This window comes from Salvelinus alpinus, chromosome 16, assembly GCF_045679555.1.
Source record: "Salvelinus alpinus chromosome 16, SLU_Salpinus.1, whole genome shotgun sequence".
NCBI classification, from domain to species: domain Eukaryota; kingdom Metazoa; phylum Chordata; class Actinopteri; order Salmoniformes; family Salmonidae; genus Salvelinus; species Salvelinus alpinus.
Window position 1 is genome coordinate 32,932,861 of NC_092101.1, and position 26,926 is coordinate 32,959,786.

Sequence of the window (26,926 nt, forward strand, 5' to 3'; positions counted from 1 at the left end):
TATGATTATTTCTTTGCGTTGTTGTCTGAATAAAAATTACAGTGCAGCATGGTGCTTTTTGTTGTTGTTGTTGGGGGGGGGCGCTAAAGTGGGGGTTCGCCCAGGGAGCCATACAAGCTAGAACCGCCACTGCTGCCAATGACTGGTACCTTACTCAATGTAGGACTATAGTGGTATGTTTACGTGTTGTTACTTGCAAGTGGGTTGGGGCGCGTCCGGAGACGCCTCTTATTTCCCGAGCGCTGACCTCCAGCTATATAATATCCTCTCTCACATTCAATCTTTTCAGAATCTGGAATACTACACAACATCCAAATCTGACTTTGCTGCTGAGTTAATCTTCGAGAGTTTTCTACTAACAGGTAAAAAAATATATAATACAAAATGTTATAACTATACATCAACTTGTTCTCATACAATAAGGATACACATAGATTTGTAAAATAAGTACATAAATTGATCTGAAAGAAAAGAAAGCCTATGTTCATGGAAAATAGGAAACATACTCACTTCTGTAGCTTCTTTAGAGACGAGAACTAAACTATAAAGTTGTTTATTATCAGAATCTTAAGTATTGAAGTAGAATGTTGCTGCCGGTAGATCTATTCTTTATCATATCGCAGTTGCCCTGTAAACTCATATCAGGTAGCCTAGGCTAGATGTCTTTCGCTATTTTAAATAGATGTTAATTCACTCAAAATGTGTAGAGTGGCCAAGCGTAGTGAAAAATAACTGTTTGTTTGAAAATGTAAGTAAAAAATAAATAGAACTTCAATACGCTTCTATTTCATTCATCATTTCGGGAATTTACTGCCACTGTGCCTTTAAATTGTAGTGGGTGTCGGCTGGCTAGAATCACATGAATCCAAGAGAAAATAAAAAAAACATTCCTTGTACTGTGAGTCATGTCATATCTTGCAGCGGAATTAAAGAGATAAAAAGACTTGTAGGCTACAGTTCTCCATTTGATTGCTTAATTGAGTTGCTGTGTCAACAAGTTGACTAGAGAATATGGAAAGTTACAAACACTGGCATATGAGTTAGAAAAATTATAGACAAGGATTTGAACATTGAAAAATATAAATCCATCTCTGTCATGTATCTCTCTGCATGTTGATGCTTTTTTGCACAATGAGATTGTGAATTTAATATTCCAATGACTGATAATTCATATGAATTTAATTAATGAATTAAATATATAATCTATTCTTATCATGTTTGTCTCAATCTTACATAACATTTTTTGTAAAAGTAGGAACTTTACTGTTTTTGAGGGTCATGAATCATATAGTTTTTGTGATCTGTGTTCTGAGGTGGTTTTGTTGAGTCATCCTCGACCAGAATTAACCCAGAACTCATCCAGTAGCACCACATAGGAAACAAGCTGCTAGGGGAATACTAGAGGATAATTGGTTAGAGGAACAAATGGGTCACAAATGGGCATATGTTTACAGATTCCTTCCTTGGGAGAAATGTCTCTTCTTATCCAATCTCACAAGAAGCTTCAATCAAAACATGTCTGCAGGAAAAATTATATTGATATTATGTAATTCCTGCTTGTATGGTGAAATGGACTTAAGTACTGTACATTTTCAGTTGCTGGATTGTTGAGAAAAGGATCAGTCTTCCATACTGTCAATTTGGAGAGAAAGGGAGAGAGCTACTGTTCCAAGTTCTCCCATGAGTCAATCATGGTCACTTGATTCACTCTCTTTGCACCACCACCCTAGATCAACACAGATTTTAGGGCTCTGGTCAAATGTAGTGCACTATATAGGGATTAGTGTGCCATTTGGAACAAACCTTAGTTAGACACACAATTATCAATAAAGGAGTAATAATAGTAAAGTAACAGGTTTTATGTTAAGTCCAATATGAGAGATATACTCTCATTAATACTTCCAGTAATAAAGACATGAGTTTATAAATTCAAGCACACATAACATTTTTGTTTTAATGATGTGGACTGGAAGACATCCATAGTAAAGATAGACTGTCCAAGAAAAGAATGATTGGTCTCCAACAAATATTTGTTTTGAAAACAGACACCCTGGTATCTTCTGCCATTATGGTGAGCCATTCCACAGAACACACACCTGTCTTATGTAAATAATACTGTTCATATGGCTTTCTCTTCGGTGGGCCAACAATTACCTCTGTTTACCTGAGGAAAAACATTCACTGAGAATGGGAAGCTTTGCCCTGTGTTGTGTATTAAGAATCCTATAAGGATTCAATAGAACTATATGACATATATGACATTACTTGTGACATACAGCAATTATCCTCATACACATATGACAGCACACCATAGCAGTAGTCTATTATGAAACCTACTTTAGTACATCAACTTCCATTATTGTAACGTAGACGCAGAGAGTCAGGAAGCAAGTGCAGTTGGTGAGTTTAATAACAAAGAACATGAAGATATAAAAAACAAGAGAAGCGTACTGGACATGAAAACAAAACTAATACTGCCTGAATACTGAGGGCTAAATAAAGGGAGAGTAATACAGGTGATGATGAAGTCCAGGTATGCATAACGATGGGGTGCAGGTGTGCGTAACGATGGTTGCCAGGTGTGCATAATGTGGGTTGCCAGGACCGGTGGTTAGTAGAGCGGCAATGGGAGAATGGGTGACAATTATTAGCGCCATAGATTAACCTTTCACACTACAGACGCTCTATGGACAGACTCTGACATTGCTCATTCTGATATTTTGTACAATTTTTGATTGTGTGTATTGTTATTATATTGCTAAATATTACTACACTGTTGGAGCTAGAAGCATAAGCATTTTTCTGTACCTGCAATAACATTTTAAAATCTGTGTACGTGACCAATAAACTTTGATTTGATTTAAAGGCCTCCATAACAGGTGATAAAGAGCCATACGTTTCCATCATATCTTTGACATCACTGAGGGTTTTTTGTGTTTGTCAGTGGTAATGACAGTCACCTTGTATAGCACTCCCCAAAGAGAGAATTAGATCAAGACGGAAATAGTTAGATGGCTTGTAGAGTAGTGGATCAAGATAGGGGTTGGTTACTATTACATAACATTGTTGAAGTCCTAACTACGGCAAGCTCAAGTATGAAATGTTACTTTGTTTCTCCTCCTCTCCAGAACCATGGTGTTCCATAAGGAATTTCAGACTGCAGGGAAGGAGCCTGGTCTTCAGGTGTGGCGCGTGGAGAAGCTGGATCTGAAGCCGGTTCTTAAACAGCTCCACGGGAACTTCTTCACCGGAGACTGCTACGTTCTTCTCTACACCACTGCCGCCCCCTCATACTACATCCACATGTGGCTGGGTGAGAGAGAGAGAGCTGGTTACCCGACTGATATAGCTTATCACCATGGCCACTCAGGCTTAGCCTTAAACCATTATCCTATACGTGCAGGAAATGCCCACATAGTGATAAGGGTTATAAAAAGATACATGCCTGTTCACTTGTCATATCTATTTGATAATTAACTGAAAGGTTCCTCCCTTGTATTGTTGTGTATGCTCCGGGGAGAACTTACCCCTATGTACAGATCTAGGATCAGCAATCCTAACCTAAACCATTAGTAGGACAAATGCTAAACTGACCCAAGAACTGCACCTAGGTGAAACTTCACCCTACACCGTTCTGTATGTTCATATGGACTTTCCCATTGGTCTTCTTCCTCAACTCCCCACGTCTCTATTGGCTGATACCACAGGAAGTGAGAGTTCTCAGGATGAGAAAGGTGCGGCGGCCATCTTTACCACCCAGCTGGATGATTTCCTGGGCGGAGGCCCGGTCCAGTTCAGAGAGGTGCAGAACAACGAGTCTCTCACCTTCCTGGGTTACTTCAAGTCTGGCATCAAGTACAAGGTTAGATATTTCAGAATAACATCTCAGAGAGACAGTTGGGCATATTAGCTTAGATCAGATCGCCATAGAAAAACCTCAAAAGAGTATTTCTTGGTTAAATATAGATACCCAAACACGCTAGCACGCACACTCTACACACACACATATATTGTAATATTGTTGTATGGTGTTATTATACATTTTGTATTGTAGATATGTGGTGGTGTAATTATGTTCAATTATGTATTGTTTTATATTTTGTTTTATGTGTGATGTAAGTGCCTTAATGTGTTTGGACCCCAGAAAGAGTAGCTGCCAAGGCAGCAGCTAATGGGGATCCTTAATAAATACAGTACTGCACATCCTTTTAAAAATGACTGAAGGTCTCGCTGTGTCTCGCATGACAACCCCAGTATAGCTTTGTTTTCCCTTTCCAGCACTTAGATGCTTACTCTGTTGTTATACATCCCACTACTATACTTCTCTAAGTATGTCAGTGACATTGAACCCCAATGAATTTGAAGAGAAGGGTAATTATCAAAAATAATGTGCGTGGGTTTCTCATTATTAGGTTAAGTATTGGTAAGTAGAGTGGAGTCCCATTTGAACTTGTTGACTAATGAGACTCAATTTCACAGCTATTGATTACCAGCGTCCAGTTAAAGGATGGTAAAATGTGTATTAATCAATACTCTAGTGAGAACAACAGCAACACACCCATCAAAGTATTGAAATACTAATGAGTCATGACACATGTTGCACATATTTGAAGCTGTACATGCAGAAAAGAGGGATTTGCTAAAAAGGTAACTGTGCTATTTATAGTAATGTGTGTATTTAAGTTTTAGCATCTGCAGTGGATAAAGTTTTCCATAGAGGGTTGCCATGGAGAGTTTCAAATGATGGACAGGCTAAGGGAGGACACATATGGGTCTAATTCCAGAAAGCCAAATGGCTGCATGTCTGGCAAGATTTTACATTGGCTTCTGGATTGGCAAGTAGAGGAAGCTATGGAAGTAAATGTTTACTTACTACTCTGAACAAAGTTGCTGACAATGACGTTGGAGTTTAACATGCAGTATGTAACATAAATATATATAAACTTCTTATAAGCAATGTATTATTGTTAGCTTCGTTAACCTGATACACTATTTCCATTCTCTGTCCTTCAGCAAGGTGGGGTGGCCTCTGGCTTCCAGCACGTGGTGACCAACGACATGAACGTCAAGCGTCTGCTGCACATCAAGGGCCGCAGGGCCATCAGGGCCACGGAGGTAGACATGTCCTGGTCCAGCTTCAACAGAGGAGACTGTTTCATCATCGACCTAGGAAAGGTGAGGCTGGGATAGCCTATCGGTGACTAAGCTAAATTATGATATGTTACTAAGTCTCCTCAACCAGACTCACGTGTTGAACTTGGCCAATGCTACATAAGGGGATTGTCACATAGGCAGAAACACAATGATCCCACATGCACAATGTTTGCATATGTGTAATGAGGGTGATTTTACAGCCCTCTCTCTCCAAAGAAGGAAAGGGCTGTAAAATACTCCAGTTGTTATTTTGTGGATCATGCATGAGTATGCATAAGTAGGGGAGGGTAGGATAAGTTGAGCCATTTTGTACATTCAGCATCACGCCGTCAAGGGAAATATAGTATTCTGTCGAACAAAGATATCTACATATATTTTAGGATGGTCTGTATCCCTGGGAATAATCAGAATTCATGTAAACATTACCGTCTTGAAAACATTGCATGTCAAAAAAAGTGGTCTCCTGGCACGGCTTACCCAGGGTGTGGGGTACGTTGAGCCCCGGGACAGGGTAAATTAAACCGCCTACAAATTTCTGTGCTGAATTAAATATTAGCACTACCTTTTTAAACCCACGTCTAGCTTCTTTCCCCAAACACAATTCAACACAATAGATTTTTTGTCTTTTAATAATTTTAAGCATATTTTAACACAGGCTTAACACCTAACAAACACATTTTTTCAACACTTTTAACATAGGCCAGGTCCTGTTGTTACCTCATATCCCAGCGATAATACCTTGCATTACCCCAGGAAAGAAAACACTTAAATTTGCTTAACTTGCCATTGGCTCAACTTACCCCAAGGCAAACATTTTGACTAAATTAACCCACGCAGCTACAAGGATGCACTTCCATGCTAGGTTTATTTAAGCTTATAGAGGCCTCAGCTGATGTATAGAACACTCTTAAAAGTATCTACTTTGGTTTAGATACAAGCATCATGAAACCTCTAACACAAAAAAAATGTTTTTTGGGCCTGACTTGCTTACCACTTTTTCCATGTGGTTTCTTCCTTCACAGACTCCATGAAATGATGACCTTTTCCTAAATATTTTATCAAATTATACATTTTGTGTATGGTTTCCTATAAACAAGGGTGGCTTAACGTACCCATTTGGCTCAATTTAACCCACTCTCCCCTGTGCATAAAGGCAAGAGTCTCTTCCCTTAGTCTGAGTCATGGCCATTCAGACAGCTTTTGTTTCTATTCTCAGGACGTCTTCCAGTGGTGTGGCAGCGAGTGCAACAGCTTTGAGCGTCTGAAGGCATCCCAGGTGGCCATCGATGTCCGTGACAACGAGAGGAATGGCCGTGCCACGCTGCTGATGATTGAGGAGGGAGGAGAGCCACAGGCTGTCATCGACGTGAGTCACTCTCTCACACACACACACAGACACACAGACACAGACACACACACAGATGATCGCGGAGGGAAGATAGCCACCTTCACCACCACTTCCTGACCCTGTTACATTGGAAGGGTCAGAGAATATGAGGGGGATAGTTACTGGCATCTGGCATTATTATGCGCTCTGGGCACGCTAAGACATTGTGGTACGATCTTATCTCATTCAATGCATTTAAAGGGTAAGGAGTTGCATGGTGGTCACAAACTATGTACAATGTATTTTATGCAATGCTGGAACCTTTTTAGAGGAGTGCACTGGGACTTCTTAGGCAGAGTTGATTAACTTGTCTATGACTTATTTCCCCTTATTCACGACATGAAGCATTGTTGTGATTGTGTTTATTTTTAGGCTCTAGGGCCCAAACCCAACATCCCTGCAGGAAGCCCTGATGACGAGTCTGTTGATAGATCCAACCAGAAGAAGGGAGCTCTCTACATGGTAAAGATTTGCAGCCTTATGATGCTCCCAGTCTGACATGTTTGTGTTATGGTATGGCCCTGCGCACTGTGACAGCAAAAGTATCCATTTCCGTTGTCGCTGTATAATATTGATGAATAAAGGTCTATTGTAGATCTCTGATGCAGCAGGCTCCATGAAGGCATCAGTGGTGGCCCAGACCAGCCCCTTCAAACAAGAAATGCTTTCCCCCAGTGAGTGTTACATTCTGGACAATGGAGTGGACAGCAAGATCTTCATCTGGAAAGGACCTAGTGCCAACACAGCTGAACGCAATGCTGCCATGAAGGCCGCAGAGCAGTTTATCAAGGAGAAGAAGTACCCCAGACACACCCAGGTAACGTTACATCAAACTTCTCCCTCATCACTACTGCTGCCATGAATATTCTGAACTTGTACCCATGTTTGGGAAGTTAGTTTCAAGTGGTAACACCGCCAACTCCGGAAGAACACATGTTAATCCCCCTGGTCCGGCATTTTCCATACATAACGGGAATGGCATTCGATGACAGCCACAACTCCATATCCCATCAACATCCTATCAGATCTGTGGATTGATAAAGTCCTTTGAAGTCTACTCTATTTTATTCTACAGGTCCAGGTGTTGCCAGGGGGAGGAGAGACCACCCTGTTCAAGCAGTTCTTCTGTAACTGGAAGGATAAGGACCAGACCACGGGCCCAGGCCAGGCCTACAGCTTGGGGCGTATCGCCAGGGTGGTGCAGGTCCCCTTTGACTCCTCCGGCCTGCACACCAACAAGACCATGGCAGCCCAACACGGCATGGTGGATGACGGATCCGGGAAGGTTCAGGTACGGCTGGAAGATAGTAGTGATGACGTACGATGATCTAACTCAGGACTATTTAAAACAAGTGGCACTGGCAGGGAAAGGGAAAGGGGATACCTAGTCAGTTGTACAACTGAATGCATTCAATTGAAATGTATCTTTTGCATAGGTACTGGAGGAGAGGTTAGGGAAATACTGATCTAACTCTACTACTCCTGGTGTGTTTAATGTAGAACATGACACACTGGGAGAAGTACAGTGAGTGTACAAAACATTATGAACACATTAGGTTTCATTTCTGGTGTCATGCCACCTCTTTCTGCCAGCTGCCAGGCTATTTCTGCTGGTGGGATGTGGAGCACTCTTGTAACTTGTCTCCCCACTTCTAAAACCAAAGTTGCGCCCCTATCAAGAATGGTACAACACCCAAAGGACATCCTTAACACAACTGTGGGAAGCATTGGAGTCCGCATGGGCCAGCATCCCTGTGGAACGCTTTCGATACCTTGTAGAGTCCATGCTTGACGAATTGAGGCAGTTCTGAGGGCAAAAGTTGGGGTGCAACTCAATATTAGGAATGTGTTATTAATATTTTGTACACTCAGTGTATGTCGTAATGTAAAGGAGATGGATCTCCTCCTCAGGTGTGGCGTGTGGAGGATGGTGACCAGGTGCCAGTGGACTCCTCCAGCTATGGCCAGTTCTATGGAGGTGACTGCTACCTGGTACTGTACAGCTACCGCCTGGGAGGCAGGGAGCAGCACATCATATACACCTGGTGAGTATTGTTCACCATGTCGCCACAAGAGGGAGACATAATCAGGCTTAAGCTATAGGCCTAGCTCTGCAGGAGGCAGGAGCACATCCGTTCTCTGTGTTTGTCCCTATTCATATCACTGTAAGATTGATTGATTGATGATTGCAGGCAGGGGCTGAAGTGTACTCAGGATGAGCTGGCTGCCTCTGCCTTCCTGACTGTCAGGCTGGATGACTCCATGGGAGGGTCTCCTGTCCAGGTAAAATACTAATTCAGACACTATTCATAACAGATATATTTAATCTCATTTAATCACATCACATATGTCATAAAAAGGGGTTCTCTGTATATCATTGTCTTGACTTAAATGGTTGGACTTGTGAAGGCTCCAGAGGCACTGCTCTGTGGCTGACCCTGTGCAGGTTCCAGCCTCTTGTGTGTGTGTATCGATCCTATTCTGTGGTTTGACGGATGTGCTGAAGTGTCTCCTCTCCTACTCTCTCCTCCAGGTGCGTGTGACTCAGGGCCAGGAGCCGGCCCACCTGATGAGTCTGTTCAAGGGGAAGCCCATGGTGATCCACCTGGGGGGGACGTCCCGTAAGGGGGGCCAGAGCAGGGTGGGCTCCACACGCCTCTTCCACATCCGCCAAAGCTCCACCAGGGCCACACGGGCTGTAGAGGTCAGTCAGTCATACAACATATACAAATCAAATCAAAATGTATTGGCTGCATACATATACACACACTGAAGGCCTATGTAGGTTTAGGTGATCACACAACATACACAAACTACAGTACTAACACTGATATTTTTAATGATCCTGATTACTTAAAATTAGGGCAGAAGTTATGAAGTTACATAAGGAATATGAGAAAGAAAAAAAATATATATCTGCCAGTTAATAAAGTAACTGAGGAGGATTATAGGATATGAGTACCTCACCACTTCTCTTTCTCTCGCTATCACTCCCTCGCTCCCATTCTCTCCTATCCAGGTGGAGCCCTCTGCTGCATTCCTGAACACCAATGATGTGTTTGTGCTGAAGTCCCCTAACACTGTGTTCCTGTGGAGGGGAGTGGGGGCCACTGAGGAGGAGCTGGCTGCAGCCCAATACGTCACCTCTTTCCTGGGAGGAGGAAGTGCCACTGAGGTGTCAGAGGGCAAGGAGCCAGGTGGGTGTTTTAGTCTTACACCTAATCACAGGCATAACATATTTTAGTGATGATAGGATTCATTTACATTAGGTTTTTCTCTTTTAAATACGTTTATTGTAGCACTTCTTAGCATACATACATCTGTCTGGAGCCACCGGCGTTCAAGGAGCTCAAACTGGCCCCGGGACCACATACATGTGAACAGTCATTACAAAATTACTCACTTCAATTTATTCTTGTGTTTTTCTATAGCTACTTTTTGTTTTTGAGGCAAATATCATTGCCGCCCGCTTTATAGTTAATTTTTCAGACTTTCCTTAATTTGCATTGAATGAAACTTGTTTTCCATACTGGTATGATGAGTGTTTCTGATGTACCATATTGTATTGTTCTGCATCCTTCCCAGCTGGGTTCTGGTCTGCTCTGGGAGGGAAGAAGGAGTACCAGACCTCTAGGAGCCTGCAGAAGATGGTTAAGCCACCACGCCTGTTTGGCTGCTCTAACAAGACTGGCAGGCTCATAGTGAGTAGAGGGGGGATTTCTCTTAGTGTAGGGATGGAATATTTTCTTGTGAAGGATACTCTGTATTAATCTCTCTCTCTCAGGCTGAGGAGGTGCCTGGAGATTTCAACCAGTCAGACTTGGCAACTGATGACGTCATGCTTCTGGACACTTGGGATCAGGTAGGGTCTTGGCCTGATGTTGAAGACCATTATACAGTATAATCCACATGATCCCAGTGGCTCTGATACAACTGAAGTCCTGCCATGATAGTTTTTAAAGGAAGTGGTCCAATCCTCCAATCCCTCTCCACATTCTGCTTTTATTGTTTCCCTATCCCATGATCCCCTGAGGGTGCAGGGTTGAAGCCATAGAAATAGAATGACATACTTCCTGGCATGGGTACACCCAATATGGCCGCCGCTCCACCCATCAAGGAGCATTGATTTGAATGGGAATGGCCGTTCTAGTCATTCTAATTGTTATATTACTTTTACAGATCTTCCTCTGGATCGGCAACGAAGCCAATGAGGTGGAGAGGACCGGATCAGCAAAAATTGGTACGATTGATTAATAATCTATTGGCCATTGTTGATGCATACACGCTATCACTACCTCAGTGTAGTCACTAACAAAAAGTGTCAATCTATAGCAGGGTTTCCCAAACTCTGTCCTGGTGCCCCCCATTTAGTTTTTTCCCCCTAGCACTACACAGCGGATTCAAAGAATCAAAGCTTGATGATGAGTTGATCATTTGAATCAGCTGTGTAGTTGCTAGGCCAAGACCGAGTTTGTGAAACTGATCTATGAGGCTTAATGTAGAGCTTTCTTCTTGTCTTTCAGCCAAAGACTATGTGGATTCGGACCCTTCTGGTCGCCGGGGCATTGCCATCACTACGATCAAGCAGGGAATGGAACCACCAACCTTCACCGGCTGGTTCCAGGCCTGGGACCCCAAGTTGTGGGAAACCGACCCTCTGGAGCGTATCCGCGCCCGCTTTTAAAATTTACTGTGCTCAACCACTTCCTCCTGCTCCCTCCCCTTGCATGGCTTTTTCTCCTGCATTATCCTCTACTCCTGAAAACACAAGGCCAAGACATCTGCAAGACATATACAAGCAGTTGGACCCATAAACCCAATGAAACTGGTCTGGTCCATTATATTGGATTAGCCTGGTCTCAGATCTGTTTGTGTTCTTGCATACTCCATTGCTGGTATTGTCAAGCCAAATGTTTGACATGAAAGTGAGTGACAAGAAGTTGGAATGATAGCACAAACAGACTGGCACTCAAGCTGTGCTTGGATGACTCTCAGAAAATGTTGTCTTTATTTTGTTATTATCATGTATAACTGTATGGCTTCTCAATGAAACAAGTGCCAATGCTCAAACACAGGAATGATAGTTAAATACAAGAAAATGCACTTTGCTATCTTATATGCAAAAAAATAAGCATAGCAAAGTCTATTTCATGCTTGTATACTGTCGTAACTTTACTCTGAATCCAATAAAAATGTACTTCTGAAGAGAAACAACCAACAACCAGGTTTTATGGGATTTGATGATTGTTGTGTTAAAACATCCTGCTTTTTGAAAGTAGGTTGTGTTTTTTTATTGTGTCTTGCATTATGTACACTGAACAAAAATATAAATGCAACATGTAAAGTGTTAGTCCCATGTTTCATGAACTGAATTAAAGATCCCAGAAATGTTCCATACTCACAAAGAGCTTATTTATCTCAAATGTTGTGCAAAAATGTGTTTATATCCCTGTTAGTGAGCATTTATTCTTTGCCAAGATAATCCATCCATCTGACTGCTGTGGCATATCAAGAAGCTGATTAAACAGCATGATCATTACACAGGTGCACCTTGTGCTGGGGACAATAAAAGGCCACTCTAAAATGTGCAATTTTGTCACACAACACAATGCCACAGATGTCTCAAGTTTTTGAGGGAGTGTGCAATTGGCATGCTGACTGCAGGAATGTCCACCAGAGCTGTTAACAGAATGTAATGTTTATTTCTCTACCATAAGCCGCAACTAATGTCATTTTAGAGAATTTGGCAGTACACAGCCAGAAGAGGACTGGACACATCTCAGAGCCTGGTTACTCTCTAGTTTTCTTCCCAGCTTCCTGTCTTTCTTGGGTGTTTTATTTCTAGCAACCGTGCTATTACATCTGCATTGCTTACTGTTTGGGGTTTTAGGTTGGGTTTCTTGTGACGAATGCTGATGTAAAAAGGGCTTTATACAATACATTTGAATGATTCTGTGTGTGTATAGGTGTAGGCTATGTGTATGTGCTGGGTGGTAAACTATTTAAGACTTCGATCACGTGACCGGCATTGGATAATGAGAATTGAGCTATCTGAGGGAGCCATGTGAGTAAGAGGTGCTTTGGAGCAGGCAGCCGTGAAAAATGAATTATAATGACTATATTCAGCCCAAGGGCACAACGGCCACTAGCCGCAAAATGCATACATTTTTTTAGAGGCCATTACGGCCACACAAAGGGGATGCCGCTGTGAAATTCGAAGCATTAACAATTGCTTGTCAAATAGTGAATGAGAGACTGATGAAGTGTGTGCAACCTGAGCAAAAAAACAAAGCAGAGCGCATGCCTTTTTCAAATCATCATTAGAGTCTCATCATGCAGCCTTAGAATGTATTAAACATTAAAACATGTAACCCAGTGTTTGTATCACAACTAAAGTGTCATAAATAACTCAAAATTAAACATAATACGAAGACATGCTTCTTTGTTAAGCACTCAACACAGAATAGCTGTGCACGCACTCCCTCAAATTGTTTAAAGAAAATATCCTTTCTATATTATTCAGCTACGTTCAATTGTATTCTTCATACTATAAAATAACGCCATAGAATTCTAAGCAAATCTTGTCTGCTAAATTAACTAATGTAGCCCACAGCCATATGGCATAGCCAGGTCAGGGCCTAGCATAAGGACAACTCAGAGTATACTACTCTGTTCTTCTGTAATAGACAAAAAAATATATAATGTTTCTTTGGACCTGTCTAAAATATATAATGGATTTATTGTGTTGGTGTAGCAATATCACATGGAGTTAGACTTTTTAAAATGTACATTTTCCAAAGGTCTGCATCAGTGGTGAAAGACAAGGCACTGGAGTGGCGAATCACACTTGCTGTCTCTGCCTGGCCAGCTCCCCTCTCCCCACCGGGATTATCTGCCTCTGACCTTATTAAAGGGGCTGAACAACAAGGCACTGGAGTGGCGAATCACACTTGCTGTCTCTGCGTGGCCAGCTCCCCTCTCTCCACCGGGATTATCTGCCTCTGATCCTTATTAAAGGGGCTGAGTCACTGGTTTGCTGTCTCTCTCTCTCTCTATTTCAATTCAATTACATTCAAAGGGCTTTCTTGGCATAGGAAACATATGTTCACCCAATAGATAATTGAGTTTACCAAAATTTGATTTGTTTTGGAATCATTTCTCTCTCTGTGTCTATCTCTACCGCACCTGCTGTCTCGACCTCTGAATTCTGGGTTATGAAATTGCACCCTCTATAACCACTGTGATTATTATTTGACCCTGCTGGTCATCTATGAATGTTTGAACATCTTGAAGAAAGATTGGGCCTTAAAACCTCTCTGGGATATGTGGGACGGTAGCGTCCCACTTGGCCAATAGCCAGGGAAAATGTAGAGCCCCAAATTCAAAAAAAATGATATAAAATCAAACTTTCATTAAATCACACATGTAAGATACCAAATTAAAGCTACACTCGTTGTGAATCCAGCCACCATGTCAGATTTCAAAAAGGCTTTTCGGCGAAAGCATAAGATGCTATTATCTGATGATAGCACAACAGTAAACAAAGAGAGTGTAGCATATTTCAACACTGCAGGCACGACACAAAACGCAGAAATAAAATATAAATCATGCCTTACCTTTGACGAGATTCTTTTGTTGGCACTCCAATATGTCCCATAAACATCACAAATGGTCCTTTTGTTCGATTAATTCCGTCCATATATATCGAAATGGTCCATTTATTTGGCGCGTTTGATCCAGAAAAAAAACAGCTTCCAATTTGCTCAACGTCACTACAAAATATCTCAAAAATTACCTCTAAACTTTGCCAAAACATTTCAAACTACTTTTGTAATACAACTTAAGGTATTTGTAAACGTTAATAATCGATCAAATTGAAGACGGGTCTATCTGTTTTCAATACAGGAGATCAACAAACTAACGCTACTTTTCAAGTCTTGCGCAACTCTCAAACAGTACACATGACCCTTACTTCTTCATTGCACAAAGGAATAACCTCAACCTATTTCCAAAGACTGGTGACATCCAGTGGAAGCGGTAGGAACTGAAAACAGGGTGATTAGAAATCCAGTATTTCAATGAAACCTCATTGAACAGACAGTGACCTAAAAAAAAAATAATAATAATGGTTAGTCCTCGGGGTTTTGCCTGCTACATAAGTTCTGTTATACTTACAGACATGATTCAAACAGTTTTAGAAACTTCAGAGTGTTTTCTATCCAAATCCACTAATAATATGCATATCTTATATTCTGGGGATGAGTAGAAGGAAGTTGAAATTGGGCACGCTATTTATCCAAAAGTGAAAATGCTGCCCCCTATCCTAGAGAAATTAATGGCCATGTAGTCTTATAATCCCCACCTGGCACAGCCAGAAGAGGACTGGCCACCTCTCAGAGCCTGTTTCTTCTCTATGTTTCTGCTTTTCAAGTGTGTTTTTTCCTAGCCACCATGCTTTTACATCTGCATTGCTTGCTGTTTGGGGTTTTAGGCTGGGATTCTTGTGACAAATGCTGATGTAAAAAGGGCTTTATACAATACATTTGATTGATTGTGTATGTGTATAGTTGTAGTCTATGTGTATGGCATGCTAATGGATGCTAATCATGCTCCTGTATAAGGCTGTTTCTGCTGAGTCTGACTACAGTGGATTACTGAGCCGAAAGCAAATCACCTTTACTCCCTCTCTTTCATCTCCTCATGCTCACTCTTATTCCGTCCTTCTCTCTCATTCCCCCCTCGCTTTCAATCTTCCCTCACTTTCGCTCCCCCATTGCTTTCATTCCCTCCTCGCTTTCATTCCCTCCTGCTGTCCCTCATTACCTGATACTGGAGTTGTGAGACCAATTTATTTTTGTACCGTTCAAATCACATTATTAGCCTTATCCAGGAATTTTTCTCAATTTAGGTTCTTAAAGACAAAGGAGTTTCTGTGAGACTAACAGCAGCGATGAACCAGAAGATTGTCCTCATCACAGGTTGCTCCTCAGGCATCGGCCTGGCCCTGGCTGTACGCATCGCCAAGGATGAAAAGAAGAGGTTCATTGGTAAGTTAATGGGTACTTTTTGGGTTGAACAGAATTTGGATATTTAATGTTATGGAAACCAAAATGTGATGTTTATTCCATCTCTGTCAATGGAAGAAATCTCAGCTATCTCTTAAAATTATTATGGAAAGCAGTGATATTGTGAGGATGGTTCCTTTACCTTCAAAATCCCCACCCCATCAGTAAAAAAGCTGACTAGCATAGCCTAGCATAGCGTCACAAGTAAATACTAGCATCTAAATATCATTAAATCACAAGTCCAAGACACCAGATGAAAGATACACATCTTGTGAATCCAGCCATCATTTCTGATTTTTAAAATGTTTTACAGGGAAGACACAATATGTAAATCTATTAGCTAACCACGATAGCAAAAGACACAACTTTTTTTCCCCACCATTTTTTTCCTGCATAGGTAGCTATGACAATTTCGACCAAATAAAGATATAAATAGCCACTAACCAAGAAACAACTTCATCAGATGACAGTCTGATAACATATTTATTGTATAGCATATGTTTTGTTAGAAAAATTTGCATATTTCAGGTATAAATCACAGTTCTACATTGCAGCTGCAATCTGAAATAGTGCCGAAGCAGCCAGAATAATTACAGAGACCAACGTCAAATACCTAAATACTCATCATAAAACATTTCTGAAAAATACACAGCGTACAGCAAATGAAAGACCAACATCTTTTGAATCCAGCCAATATTTCAGATTTTTTAAGTGTTTTACAGCAAAAACACAATATAGCATTATATTAGCTTACCACAATAGCCAGAAACACAAGCCGTTTACCAGCAGCAAAGGTTAGCGATCCTAACAAACCAGCAAAATATATATAATTTTTGACTAAGCTTCATATACTTCATCAGATGACAGTCCTCTAACATCATATTACACAATGCATATAGGATTTGTTCGAAAATGTGCATATTTAACGGCACAAATCGTGGTTATACAATGTGAATTGTAGCCAAACTTGAAGCAATCTGACCGGCGCCATCTTGGAGAGGCACCTAATCTAATCGATAACTAATCGTAAACTTGACTAAAAAATACAGGTTGGACAGCAAATGAAAGATACATTAGTTCTTAATGCAACCTCTGTGTTAGATTTTTTAAATTAACGTTACTCGACATACAGCGTGCGTTACAGCGAGACCATGCCGAAATTAATGGCGGACTAATAATTTTACATTTTTCCACAGAAATACGAATTAACATCATAAATAGCTCTTACTTTTTGATGAGCTTCCATCAGAATCTTGGGCAAGTGGTCCTTTGTCCAGAACTTTTCAACTCTTTTGGTTGAAAGATGTCCTCTACTCCTGTAGAATTAGCTGCTAACGCCAGCGATGTACCGGAGAGGTGCCCAACTCGCGATAACGCCTGACAAAGAAACTCCAGAAAATCGCAATAAACTGATATAAACTGCTATAAGTCGGTTTAAATTAACTACCTCATGAAGTTTTTAAGACAAAAAACTAATTAAATCAGAGCCGGAGATATAGAACTGCTAAACCGAAAGCTTTTCAGGACGCCATGCTTGGTGTCCCTCCTGCGTCAGGCCCCGCGTCGAAAAGGTCGGTCCTTCCGTTCCAAGAGGCTTTATACTCCCCCAGATGGTGCTATCCACTCCATTCAAAGTCTCACCGCTTACTGACATCTAGGGGAAGGCGTATGCAGTGCATGTAGCCCCATAGCTTACAAGGGAATTTATAAACCGACCCTGGAACAGAGACCTCGATTTCAGAAATCTCACTTCTTGACAGGAAGTGTGCTGCAGAATGAGTTCTGTTTCACTCAGAGAAATAATTCAAACGATTTTAGAAACTAGAGAGCGTTTTCTATCCAATAGTAATAATAATATGCATATTGTACGAGCAAGAATTGAGTACGAGGCAGTTTAATTTGGGAACAAATTTTTTACAAAGTGCAAATAGCACCCCCTATTGACAAAAGGTTATTAATGGGTACTTTTTGGGTTGAACAGAATTTGGATATTTAATGTTATGGAAACCAAAATGTGATGTTTATTCCACCTCTGTCAATGGAAGAAATCTCAGCTATCTCTTAAAATTATTATGGAAAGCAGTGATATTGTGAGGATGGTTCCTTTACCTTCAAAATCCCCAAAAGTATTGTCAGAAACTCCTAATCCCCAGACTATACAGCTACACAATATTCATAGACAAACTTGTCTGCTTCTAAGAGACTAAGATACACCTGTGTTGTGTTCTCCAGTGTATGCCACAATGAGGAACCTGGGTAAGGCAGAGGCACTTGTGGAGGCGGCAGGCAGGACTCTGGGCAGGACCCTGGTGATTAAACAACTGGATGTTTGCAATGAAGACTCCATCAACGCCTGTGTGGCCAGCCTACCGGATGGCAAGCTAGACATACTCAGTAAGTACGGATGCATGCATACACCCTTATCTGGTATTACATGTAGGCTAATAATCCCACGTTTATATGTATTGACACTGTCTTCCCTGATCGCGTTTGCATTACAAACCCAGTAAAGAATTAGACTGTAATTCTATTGTAAGGCTAGTTGGTTGTACAGTCAAATTAAAATGGCCTGCACTGAGTTTTCCCTCACACCACAATTCCAGTGGCCGGTTCAGTAGGATGTAACGTTACAGAACATTCAGGCAGAAATGTATCATAGAAAACAGATATAATTGTCTGTCATGTAGAATAGGGCATCGTTTCAGTTCTGCTGATTCTATTTGTATTTGCAAACGCAACGATCAGAAAGTTTCCACATAACTGAACAAACCTATATTTTCCCCTCTCAGTCAGCAATGCTGGGATGGGTCTGGTAGGCCCCATAGAGTGTCAGTCTATGGAGGAGATGAAGGCTGTCATGGATACCAACTTCTTTGGTCTAGTGAGACTCCTCAAAGAGATCCTGCCAGACATGAAGAAGAGGAAGAGCGGCCATATTGTTGTGATCAGCAGTGTCATGGACATACAGGGTAAGAGATGTTGCTTCTTTTCACACAATGGCTTTTCATGAGGTTTTCTTACAGACCAGCAAGTGTATTTGTGAGTGGGCTACACATTTGTATGTGCCTAATAGCACAGACATGTATTTTAAAGGTAAACATGCATTACCAGTTGTAATGTGGCATGAACGCAACCAGGCATGATGTTTTCATCTGATTGTCAAATCAATTCAAAAAGTAGGCTACCTTAGCACATTGGTCCGCTCCAAAATAAATTCCAGCATCCAAACAGTGCACCAGCCATCGGATTAATGGTATCTGTTAAAAAACACCAAAACGTGCAATGACATTCGGGAAGATTGTCAGTAGATCTAAACTCTTGTAGCCTGCATTAATTGATGTATCTTGCGGACAAATTTTTTAAAATTGTAAAAAGAAAAGTCAGGACACCTGAAAAAGGGCTGAAATATGGACGTAAATACAGTCTTGTCTGTCCCGAGCTCATCGACACGGGAAACTGCGAAGGCCCAGTTAAAAACAATGTTGCAATTTTGCTAGCAGGCTGAATCCAGTCGATACAATGTTGCAAATTTGCTAGGGTATACTCAAAACAGAGAGAGAGGAAGACAGCCAGAGAAAATAGATTAATACGATTGAAATAACCTGAACCAGCTGTCACTGGATTAAACCACGACAGAGGTAGGGTTGTTCGTTTAATTTGGAATGCGCTTTTATTTTAATATTTACCACTGTATCAGTACAAAATTGCATTTTAAACACATAGGAGAATAGTTCAAAGAGATCCCCAGCAAAGTTTGCAACTTTTGTTGCATTTAGGGGAGCTCATGTCTCATTTGGGGGGCTGAGCCCCTCCGAACACCATAATTCCCACACTGCTACTGGTTCAATATTAACCGTTGAATAACCCTAGGCTTAGAAATGGAAAGACTCCATCACGATCTGAACTTCATAAATTTACATTTTACAATTGACACATCCGGTCTGTATAAATTATTTGGTGGCATTCACCTTTTTCACAGGTATATTGTTCAACGATATCTACGCAGCATCCAAGTTTGCTGTGGAGGGCTTCTGTGAAAGCATGGCCGTACAAGCCATGAGGTTTAATCTGAAGTAAGTAGTCCTACCGTACCACTAGTTCTGGTCCAGGGCGTTAGTGTGGTTTGCTAAGGAATGCTCAGCATTAGCAAGTACTAACGCCTTGGACCAGAGCTTCCCTACCACATACTGCATCTGGTGTGTGTGGAGGGTACATTCACACTGCTCTGTTTGTGAGAGTTAAATTAGTCTCGTGGGGCAGAGATTAGAGAAGGGAGTGAGAGGATGCATCGTGGAGCTGCCTTCCCCTCAGGGGAAATAATGCATGCTAACCAACACCTGTAGCCCACTCGTCCATGTCACCAACATCTGCACTTATACACTGCAATATCCTACCAGTGTTTCATGCCACGAGTGACAAAAAACATGCTACAGTTGGGTAAAATGGCAATAACAACCACACCCGACAAATATTATAGAGATGATTTATAAGAAGCAACAGCGTACAGACACAATTTTAGGATTTATTATAGATTTTCCTGTGGTATTAGATACAGAAAATACAAAAGGGTTTTGGTGACAGAATATAATTGAGTTTACTAGGCTAACTGAACATTCACTTAAAATAGTAATTATGTGTGTGTGTGTGTGTGTGCGTGTGTGTGTGTGTTGCTGTCATTGCTGTGGCAGTATAAGTTTGATTGAGCCAGGCCCTGTGGTGACGGAGTTTGAGCATAAGGTCTATGAGGAGGGCATGAAGACAGACCTCTCCAAAGCTGACAAAGTGACAGCAGATATGTTTACCAACATCTATATGAAGAACTTCAAGCAGATCTATGAAAGCCTTGGACAGACACCTGAGGACATAGCAGAGGTATATTAGCCTATTGGGCTCAAATTGACACATTATAAAGGCTTATACATATAACATCTTATAAGGCATTATACTTCGAGACTAAGTAAAGTGTAATTCTAAATCACAGGGTTAGTTTGTTTGGTGCATGTGTTCAAATTGCTGTGCTTAAATGTCTCTCCCTAGCTTGACTCGCTTGACTTGTCCAAGGGCCTCAACAGTGCATCTCCAGAAAACCATGTTCTGGGCAGTTATTTTTATTTATTTCAGGTTATTCTGAATTCTTCATCTCATTTTCAATGGCCCTTCCTTCTCCGTGTCTTCCTCCCTTAGCACACACACAAGATCATCACCATGGACAACCCTCCGTTCCGGCACCAGACCAACACCTTGTACACCCCCATGACCACCCTGAAGTATGCTGATCCAAACGGAGACCTTCCCATCGACACCTTCTACAAGATGGTGTTTGAGCACGACAAGGTCTTCAATGCCAGCCTCAACTTCCTCAAGCTGCTACGCTGGAGGACCCGCAAGAGCTTCACTATAGATAAGGACAAGAGCAATTCTTAGGATGTGTCCCAAAAGGCAATTTTCTAATTAATTCACTTTTTTATTATAAATTATAAACCAACATACAATTCCAATGTTTTATCTTCTGAGTGTTGGTGTTGAAAATGTACGGATTCAAAAGTTGATGGAATAGTTACCTTTCAATTTGGGCAAAATGTTTCACTGGGGATTCTCAATGGACTTTTGTATTGACAGAGCCTACAATGAAAGGATCCATCACCATTGATAAGATGTGTGGACATCCAATTATGTAACATTATTATCTATTGGGCCACTAATCCATAGTTCACAGGTTATAGAATATTACACTGCATTCAAAGCCCCAGTTTTATTAAAGGATAATCCAATATTAACCACTACCTACACATTATTAGATCACCTTTTTGTTTGTACTGAACAAGCACAAGACAGGAATAGGGTGACGCGATTTTTTAAAAACATGGTAAAGGTCAATTGTAATACCTGTTTTAGTCTAATTGGGAAAGGGGAAATAAGCTTGCATACTTAAGTATTATAACCATATGTAGGTCTGCTATACATTTTTATTATGGTATTATTGTTCCTTCAACACAGTAGGTGGCGACATTTTTATTTGGTCGATTTCACAGGGCACCGTAGAAAAATAATATACCGGGAAGGGGTTTTGTTTGCGTGGATCGTTTCCTCAGAAATTTCAGTGCCGAACTGCCGGTGAACCGAACTTAACAGAATAAATGAATTAAAGTATTTCGTTCGGCCGATAAAGGAACAGTAGTTCTCGTTCCAGTGTATACAGGATGTTGGTTTAAACAGTGTTTTGGGGATCAACACTGCGTTACGAAATGATCCCAACGACACGCTTGCTATAGCCATGTCCTCAAAAGCCGCTGCAGGTAACTAACTAGCTAATGTTAGCTAGACTAACGCGTTGCGATAGATGGACCATAGCTTGCTAACTCGCTAGCTGGTTTTCATTTTCTCTTGTCCTCACCATCGTGTTTTACTTAGACCTATTCGTTACATTCCACGTCTCTACAGTAACATTAGGATATGCTGTGTCAATAGGCTTTTGTGTAGCTAGTTTGCATAGCTAGTTTAACTTTTAAACCCAACTAGCCAACGTTAGCGTCTAGCCCACGACATTTTCAACACGTAACGTTAGCTAGTTAGCCCTCTGCGGTACCCTACCATCAAATCAAGCTTTCCCCCAGTTTCGTTTTTTATTAACTTGAGAAACTAGTTCTCTTGAATACGATGGCTTCTTCGTCGGGAAACGATGACGACCTCACCATTCCCAGGGCAGCCATCAACAAAATGATCAAAGAAACTCTGCCCAACGTACGGGTTGCCAACGATGCAAGAGAGCTTGTTGTGAACTGCTGCACAGAGTTCATACATCTAATCTCATCAGAGGCGAATGAAATATGTAACAAGTCTGAAAAGAAGACCATATCACCTGAACATGTCATTAATGGTTAGTGTCTTTTGTATTTTTTATTCTGTATCAACAGGTTTGAAAATATATTCAGTTGTAAAGAATATGTTTTCCCCCTTCCTGCCTGCCATGTATTTTGTAGTTAATGCAGGTATGCGCTTGCCTGGCCACTTATCTGTAAACCAGGTTAGTTATAGTAAACCAATCTGGAACCAAGTTAGCTAGTTATGCACTAGGAATTCCAACAATAATCAAGTGATGAGACTGTTGAATAAATGTCTGTTTCCTTTTCCCCAACATTGTTTCCATAATTTTTCTCCCTAACCATATCCTCTTCTCCACAGCACTTGAAAGCTTGGGTTTTGCGTCGTACATCACAGAGGTGAAGGATGTCCTGCAGGAGTGTAAAACAGTAGCACTTAAAAGGAGGAAGGCCAACTCTCGCCTGGAAAACTTGGGCATCCCAGAGGAAGAGCTCCTCAGACAACAGCAGGAACTATTTGCTAAGGTAAGGATCAAAAGTCATAACCTGGTTAACCAGACTGATCGTTGCCAGGTTACAAGTGTGTTACCTGTGTTAAGGATCAAGACGGATAACCTGTTTGATTCAGACTATTTCTTGCCACATCTCTGCACTTTGATAGATCACCTTCACCAGGAATGGATAACTGCAGTGTACAAACGGATATTTCTGCAGTGTGACAAAAGCTCAAATAATGTATATTTGTTTTGGTAACATTTAGTAGATATTCTAGGTTGAGTGGCTCCCCTGCTTTGCTGTTTGCATCTCTATCCATGTCTAATTTATTGGTGGCCTGACTGTATTTACTGTGTTCCAGGCACGGCAGCAGCAGGCCGAGCTGGCCCAGCAGGAGTGGCTCCAGATGCAGCAAGCTGCCCAGCAGGCCCAGTTGGCTGCAGCATCCGCCAGCGCTGGACAGCAGGCTGGCTCCTCCCAGGATGAGGATGATGAGGATGACATGTGATTATGAAGATGATCCCTGGGTCTGGGCTGCAACATTTGGAACAGATAATAAAAACAAGAATTTCTTATTGGATAACTACAGATAGTAGGCTACCACCTGTTTCTGGCTGTTTTCATCCGTTTCGTGACTGCTGAACACGACCCAGGCCATATCCCTTGTCTTAGGACAGTGTCGGCAAGCAGCCCTCTCTTTCTCACTCCGAACACTCTCATTGGCAGTGATTTGAGCTGTGTTTGGACATAATCCCACCAGTCCAGTATCAGGAGTTCACATTATGGACAGTTTCAAGGTACATAGATATGGGGAATTTTATTATATATATGTTTTTATTGTCACATACTAGGTAGACATTTTTTTCTTTTTTGACAGAAGTACCTGAAAACACATTTGAATAAAGATACATTTTCAAGCTTTCCTCCACTTAAATTAACAACTTTTTTGCCAATTACAAATCAAATGTTACATCTGACATGGAATTGTAATTTTCTGTGTGATTTGTAGGTTAGAGATCAATGGATGTAAGGTGGCATGGAAAATGGTGCAAAGGGTATATTGGGAGGGGTGGGGGGATCATGGTTTTGGCTATGTTGAGAAAAGAACAGGAGGACATGTTAGGCGTATTATCTCTATTACAATAATTAGTATTTTTTGTGGGGGCGGTCAGGAGAACAGCTCCTCACTTGTCTTGCCAAAGGTGGGCGTTGCTTATTCCTCCTACTGGCATGTCTTTTTTGGTAAATAATTTTTACAGAACTTGTTCCTTACCCCCCTCTTTGTATGTTTGTTTAACATGACGGATATGTCCCAAATAGCACCACATCCCATATAAACTGGCTCTCATCAATAATTTGGGATGCACCCAACATATTTCAGAAACACTTAGAATGGTTGTGAATGCTTTGATTTGTAAAATAGGATTCAAATGCTTTTTGTTTTCTTTTAGCTCGGTCACTGTGCTTTCGGAAAGTATTCAGACCCCTTGACTTTTTCCACATTTTGTTACATTAGTCTTATTCTAAAAATGATTAAATCATTTCCCCCCCCCTCATCAATCTACACACAATGCCCCATAATGACAAAGCAAAAAATGTTTTTTAGAAGTTTTTGCTAATAAAATATATTTTTTTAAATTACATTTACTCAGACCCTTTAATCAGTACTTTGTTGAAGCACATTTGGCAGGGATTACAGAATCAAGTCTTCTTGGGTATGACGCTACAAGCTTGGCTCACCTGTATTTGGGGAGTTTCTCCCATTCTTCTCTGCAGATCCTCTCAAGCTCTGTCAGGTTGGATGGGGAGCTATTTTCAGGTCTCTCCTGAGATGTTAGATCAGGTTCAAGTCCAGGCTCTGGCTGGGTCACTCAAGGACATTCAGAGTCTTGTCCCGAAGCCACTTCTGTGTTGTCTTGGCTGTGTGCTTAGTGTTGTTATCCTGTTGGAAGGTGAACCTTCGCCCCCAGTCTGAGGTCCTGAATGCCCTGGAGCAGGTTTTCATCAAGGATCTCTGTACTTTGGCTCTCAGTCCCTGCTGCTGAAAAACATCTCCACACCATGATGCTGCCACCACCATGCTTCACCATAGGGATGGTGCCAGGTTTCCACCAGATGTGATGTTTGGCATTCAGGTCAAAGAGTTCAATTTTGGTTTCATCAGACCAGAGAATTTGGTTTCTCATGGTCTGAGAGTCTTTAGGTGCCTTTTGGCAAATTCCAAACGGGCTGTGCTGTCATGTGGCCACTCTACCTAAAGGCTTGATTGGTGGAGTGCTACGGAGATGGTTGTACATCTGGAAGGTTCTTCCATCTCCACAGAGGAACTCTAGAGCTCTGTCAGAGTGACCATCAAGTTCTTGGTCACCTCCCTGACCAAGGCCCTTCTTCCCCGATTGCTCAGTTTGGCAGGTTGGCCAGCTTTAGGAAGAGTCTTGGTGGTTCAAAACATCTTCCATTTAAGAATGATGGACTGCACTTTGTTCTTAGCGACCTTAAATGCTGCAGACATCTTTTGGTACGGTTTTCCAGATCTGTGCCCTGACACAATCCTGTCTCGGAGCTCAATGGACAATTCCTTTGACCTCATGGCTTGGTTTTTGCTCTGATATGCACTGTCAACTGTGGAACATTATATAGACAGGTGTGTGCCTTTCCAAATCATATCCAATCAAATGAATTTACCACAGGTGGACTCCAAAAGTTCTAGAAACATCTCAAGGATGATCAATGGAAACAGGATGCACCTGAGCTCAATTTTGAGTCTCATAGCAAAGGGTCTGAATACTTGTGAAAATAAGGTATTTCTGTTTTCTAATCAGTTTTAGAATATGGCTGTAACGTAACAAAATGTGAAAAAGTCAAGGGGTCTGAATACTTTCTGAAGGCATTGTACATGGTGTAAGTAGGTTGATTCTTTTTTTTAGGATGTTCACCTACAGTATTGCTAACTGATTAGCTACTCCTTTCAGAATCTTTTTTGACTGACTCATATAACCAAAGATATAGGTTGTGTCCTAAATGGCACCCTATTCCCTATATTGTGCAATACCTTTGACCAGAAAACAATTGGTCCCGGTCAAAAGTAGAGCACTACATAGGGAATAGGGTGCAATTTGGGTCACAACCACAGGAGAGCTTAACAACCCAAGTATATGAGCCCAAAGTGTATGTTCCATGTGTAGTATAAAGAGACGTGGGTGCAGTGTGCACTCAAGTTACTGTTCTCAATGACTGATGGTAACTTTCACCTTGAAAAAATGCTTTGATTTCTTCTTGGCTTTTTATAATGTGCATCCCAAATGGCACCCTATTTCCTTTATGCCTCACTACTTTGGCTCTTGTCAATAGTAGTGCACTATTTTGGGAATGGGGTGCACATTTGTTTTTCTGTGGTGCAGTATGATAAAGTTGCATTATGAATGTGTGGTGAATTCTATAAAGATTGGTAACCTCTCATTGTGTTACCCATTCACATGCCTTTTATAAAGTTGTATTCTTTAAGCAATAAAGTTAACATCTTTTATAGTGACCTATTGTTCCTCATGTATTCTGGAGTTATTTACAGTTCTTTCCTCATTTTTAGGTGTTTTTGTACTGTGTATGTCAGCCTCAGTTTTATACATCATCATGGACAAAAGCTGATTTAATTTTTTTTATTTTACTATGACCAACAAGTCATAAAATGCAATTATGTTTTGATGGTAAATTATTCTAAATAGGACAACTAATGTAAAGTAATTACAATGACCGACAGTGACATGGCCTGCATACTCACCAGGCATGTCACCCATTGATCATGTTTGGGATGCTCTGGATCGATGTGTACGACAGCATGTTTCAGTTTCCACCAATATCCAGCAACTTCGTACAGCCATTGAAGAGGAGTCCAACAACATTCAGGCCACAATAAACAGCCTGCTCAGCTCTATGCGAAGGAGATGTGTCATGCTGCATGAGGCAAAATGGTGGTCACACCAGAAACTGACTAGTTTTTCTGAACC

At 41.2% G+C, this 26,926-nt stretch overlaps 3 protein-coding genes across 3 annotated transcripts; all 3 read left to right on the plus strand.

The window, feature by feature from the left end:
- The first annotated feature begins 221 nt into the window (after positions 1-221).
- On the plus strand, positions 222-11,938 carry scinla (scinderin like a). The gene is made up of 16 exons (XM_071345971.1): positions 222-362; positions 3,129-3,313; positions 3,708-3,862; positions 5,014-5,175; positions 6,371-6,520; positions 6,914-7,003; positions 7,137-7,358; positions 7,617-7,832; positions 8,453-8,586; positions 8,734-8,824; positions 9,075-9,245; positions 9,561-9,738; positions 10,127-10,242; positions 10,326-10,403; positions 10,721-10,781; positions 11,065-11,938. The coding sequence occupies exons 2-16, from the start codon at positions 3,133-3,135 to the stop codon at positions 11,223-11,225; spliced, it is 2,166 nt and encodes a 721-aa protein (XP_071202072.1). The 5' UTR covers positions 222-362; positions 3,129-3,132; the 3' UTR covers positions 11,226-11,938.
- Positions 11,939-15,301: 3,363 nt separating this feature from the next.
- Positions 15,302-21,104, plus strand: LOC139541377 (retinol dehydrogenase 8). Its single transcript, XM_071345977.1, has 6 exons — positions 15,302-15,588; positions 17,839-18,000; positions 18,396-18,575; positions 19,586-19,679; positions 20,295-20,478; positions 20,791-21,104. Exons 1-6 carry the CDS (start codon positions 15,492-15,494, stop codon positions 21,028-21,030), a joined length of 957 nt encoding a protein of 318 aa, XP_071202078.1. The 5' UTR covers positions 15,302-15,491; the 3' UTR covers positions 21,031-21,104.
- Positions 21,105-21,582: 478 nt separating this feature from the next.
- On the plus strand, positions 21,583-26,454 carry dr1 (down-regulator of transcription 1). Its single transcript, XM_071345978.1, has 3 exons — positions 21,583-22,483; positions 22,789-22,952; positions 23,284-26,454. Exons 1-3 carry the CDS (start codon positions 22,264-22,266, stop codon positions 23,428-23,430), a joined length of 531 nt encoding a protein of 176 aa, XP_071202079.1. The 5' UTR covers positions 21,583-22,263; the 3' UTR covers positions 23,431-26,454.
- The last annotated feature ends 472 nt before the right edge of the window (positions 26,455-26,926 follow it).

Bases quoted from the DNA above. Each gene is read 5' to 3' on its own strand.
- scinla (XM_071345971.1), top strand. From the start codon at position 3,133: ATGGTGTTCCATAAGGAATTTCAGACTGCAGGGAAGGAGCCTGGTCTT. The intron at 9,739-10,126 runs GTGGGTGTTTTA...CATCCTTCCCAG, and splicing joins GTCAGAGGGCAAGGAGCCAG to CTGGGTTCTGGTCTGCTCTG. The intron at 10,404-10,720 runs GTAGGGTCTTGG...TTACTTTTACAG, and splicing joins TTCTGGACACTTGGGATCAG to ATCTTCCTCTGGATCGGCAA.
- LOC139541377 (XM_071345977.1), top strand. From the start codon at position 15,492: ATGAACCAGAAGATTGTCCTCATCACAGGTTGCTCCTCAGGCATCGGC. The intron at 18,001-18,395 runs GTAAGTACGGAT...TTCCCCTCTCAG, and splicing joins TGGCAAGCTAGACATACTCA to TCAGCAATGCTGGGATGGGT. The intron at 20,479-20,790 runs GTATATTAGCCT...TTCCTCCCTTAG, and splicing joins CACCTGAGGACATAGCAGAG to CACACACACAAGATCATCAC.
- dr1 (XM_071345978.1), top strand. From the start codon at position 22,264: ATGGCTTCTTCGTCGGGAAACGATGACGACCTCACCATTCCCAGGGCA. The intron at 22,484-22,788 runs GTTAGTGTCTTT...TCTTCTCCACAG, and splicing joins ACCTGAACATGTCATTAATG to CACTTGAAAGCTTGGGTTTT. The intron at 22,953-23,283 runs GTAAGGATCAAA...ACTGTGTTCCAG, and splicing joins AGCAGGAACTATTTGCTAAG to GCACGGCAGCAGCAGGCCGA.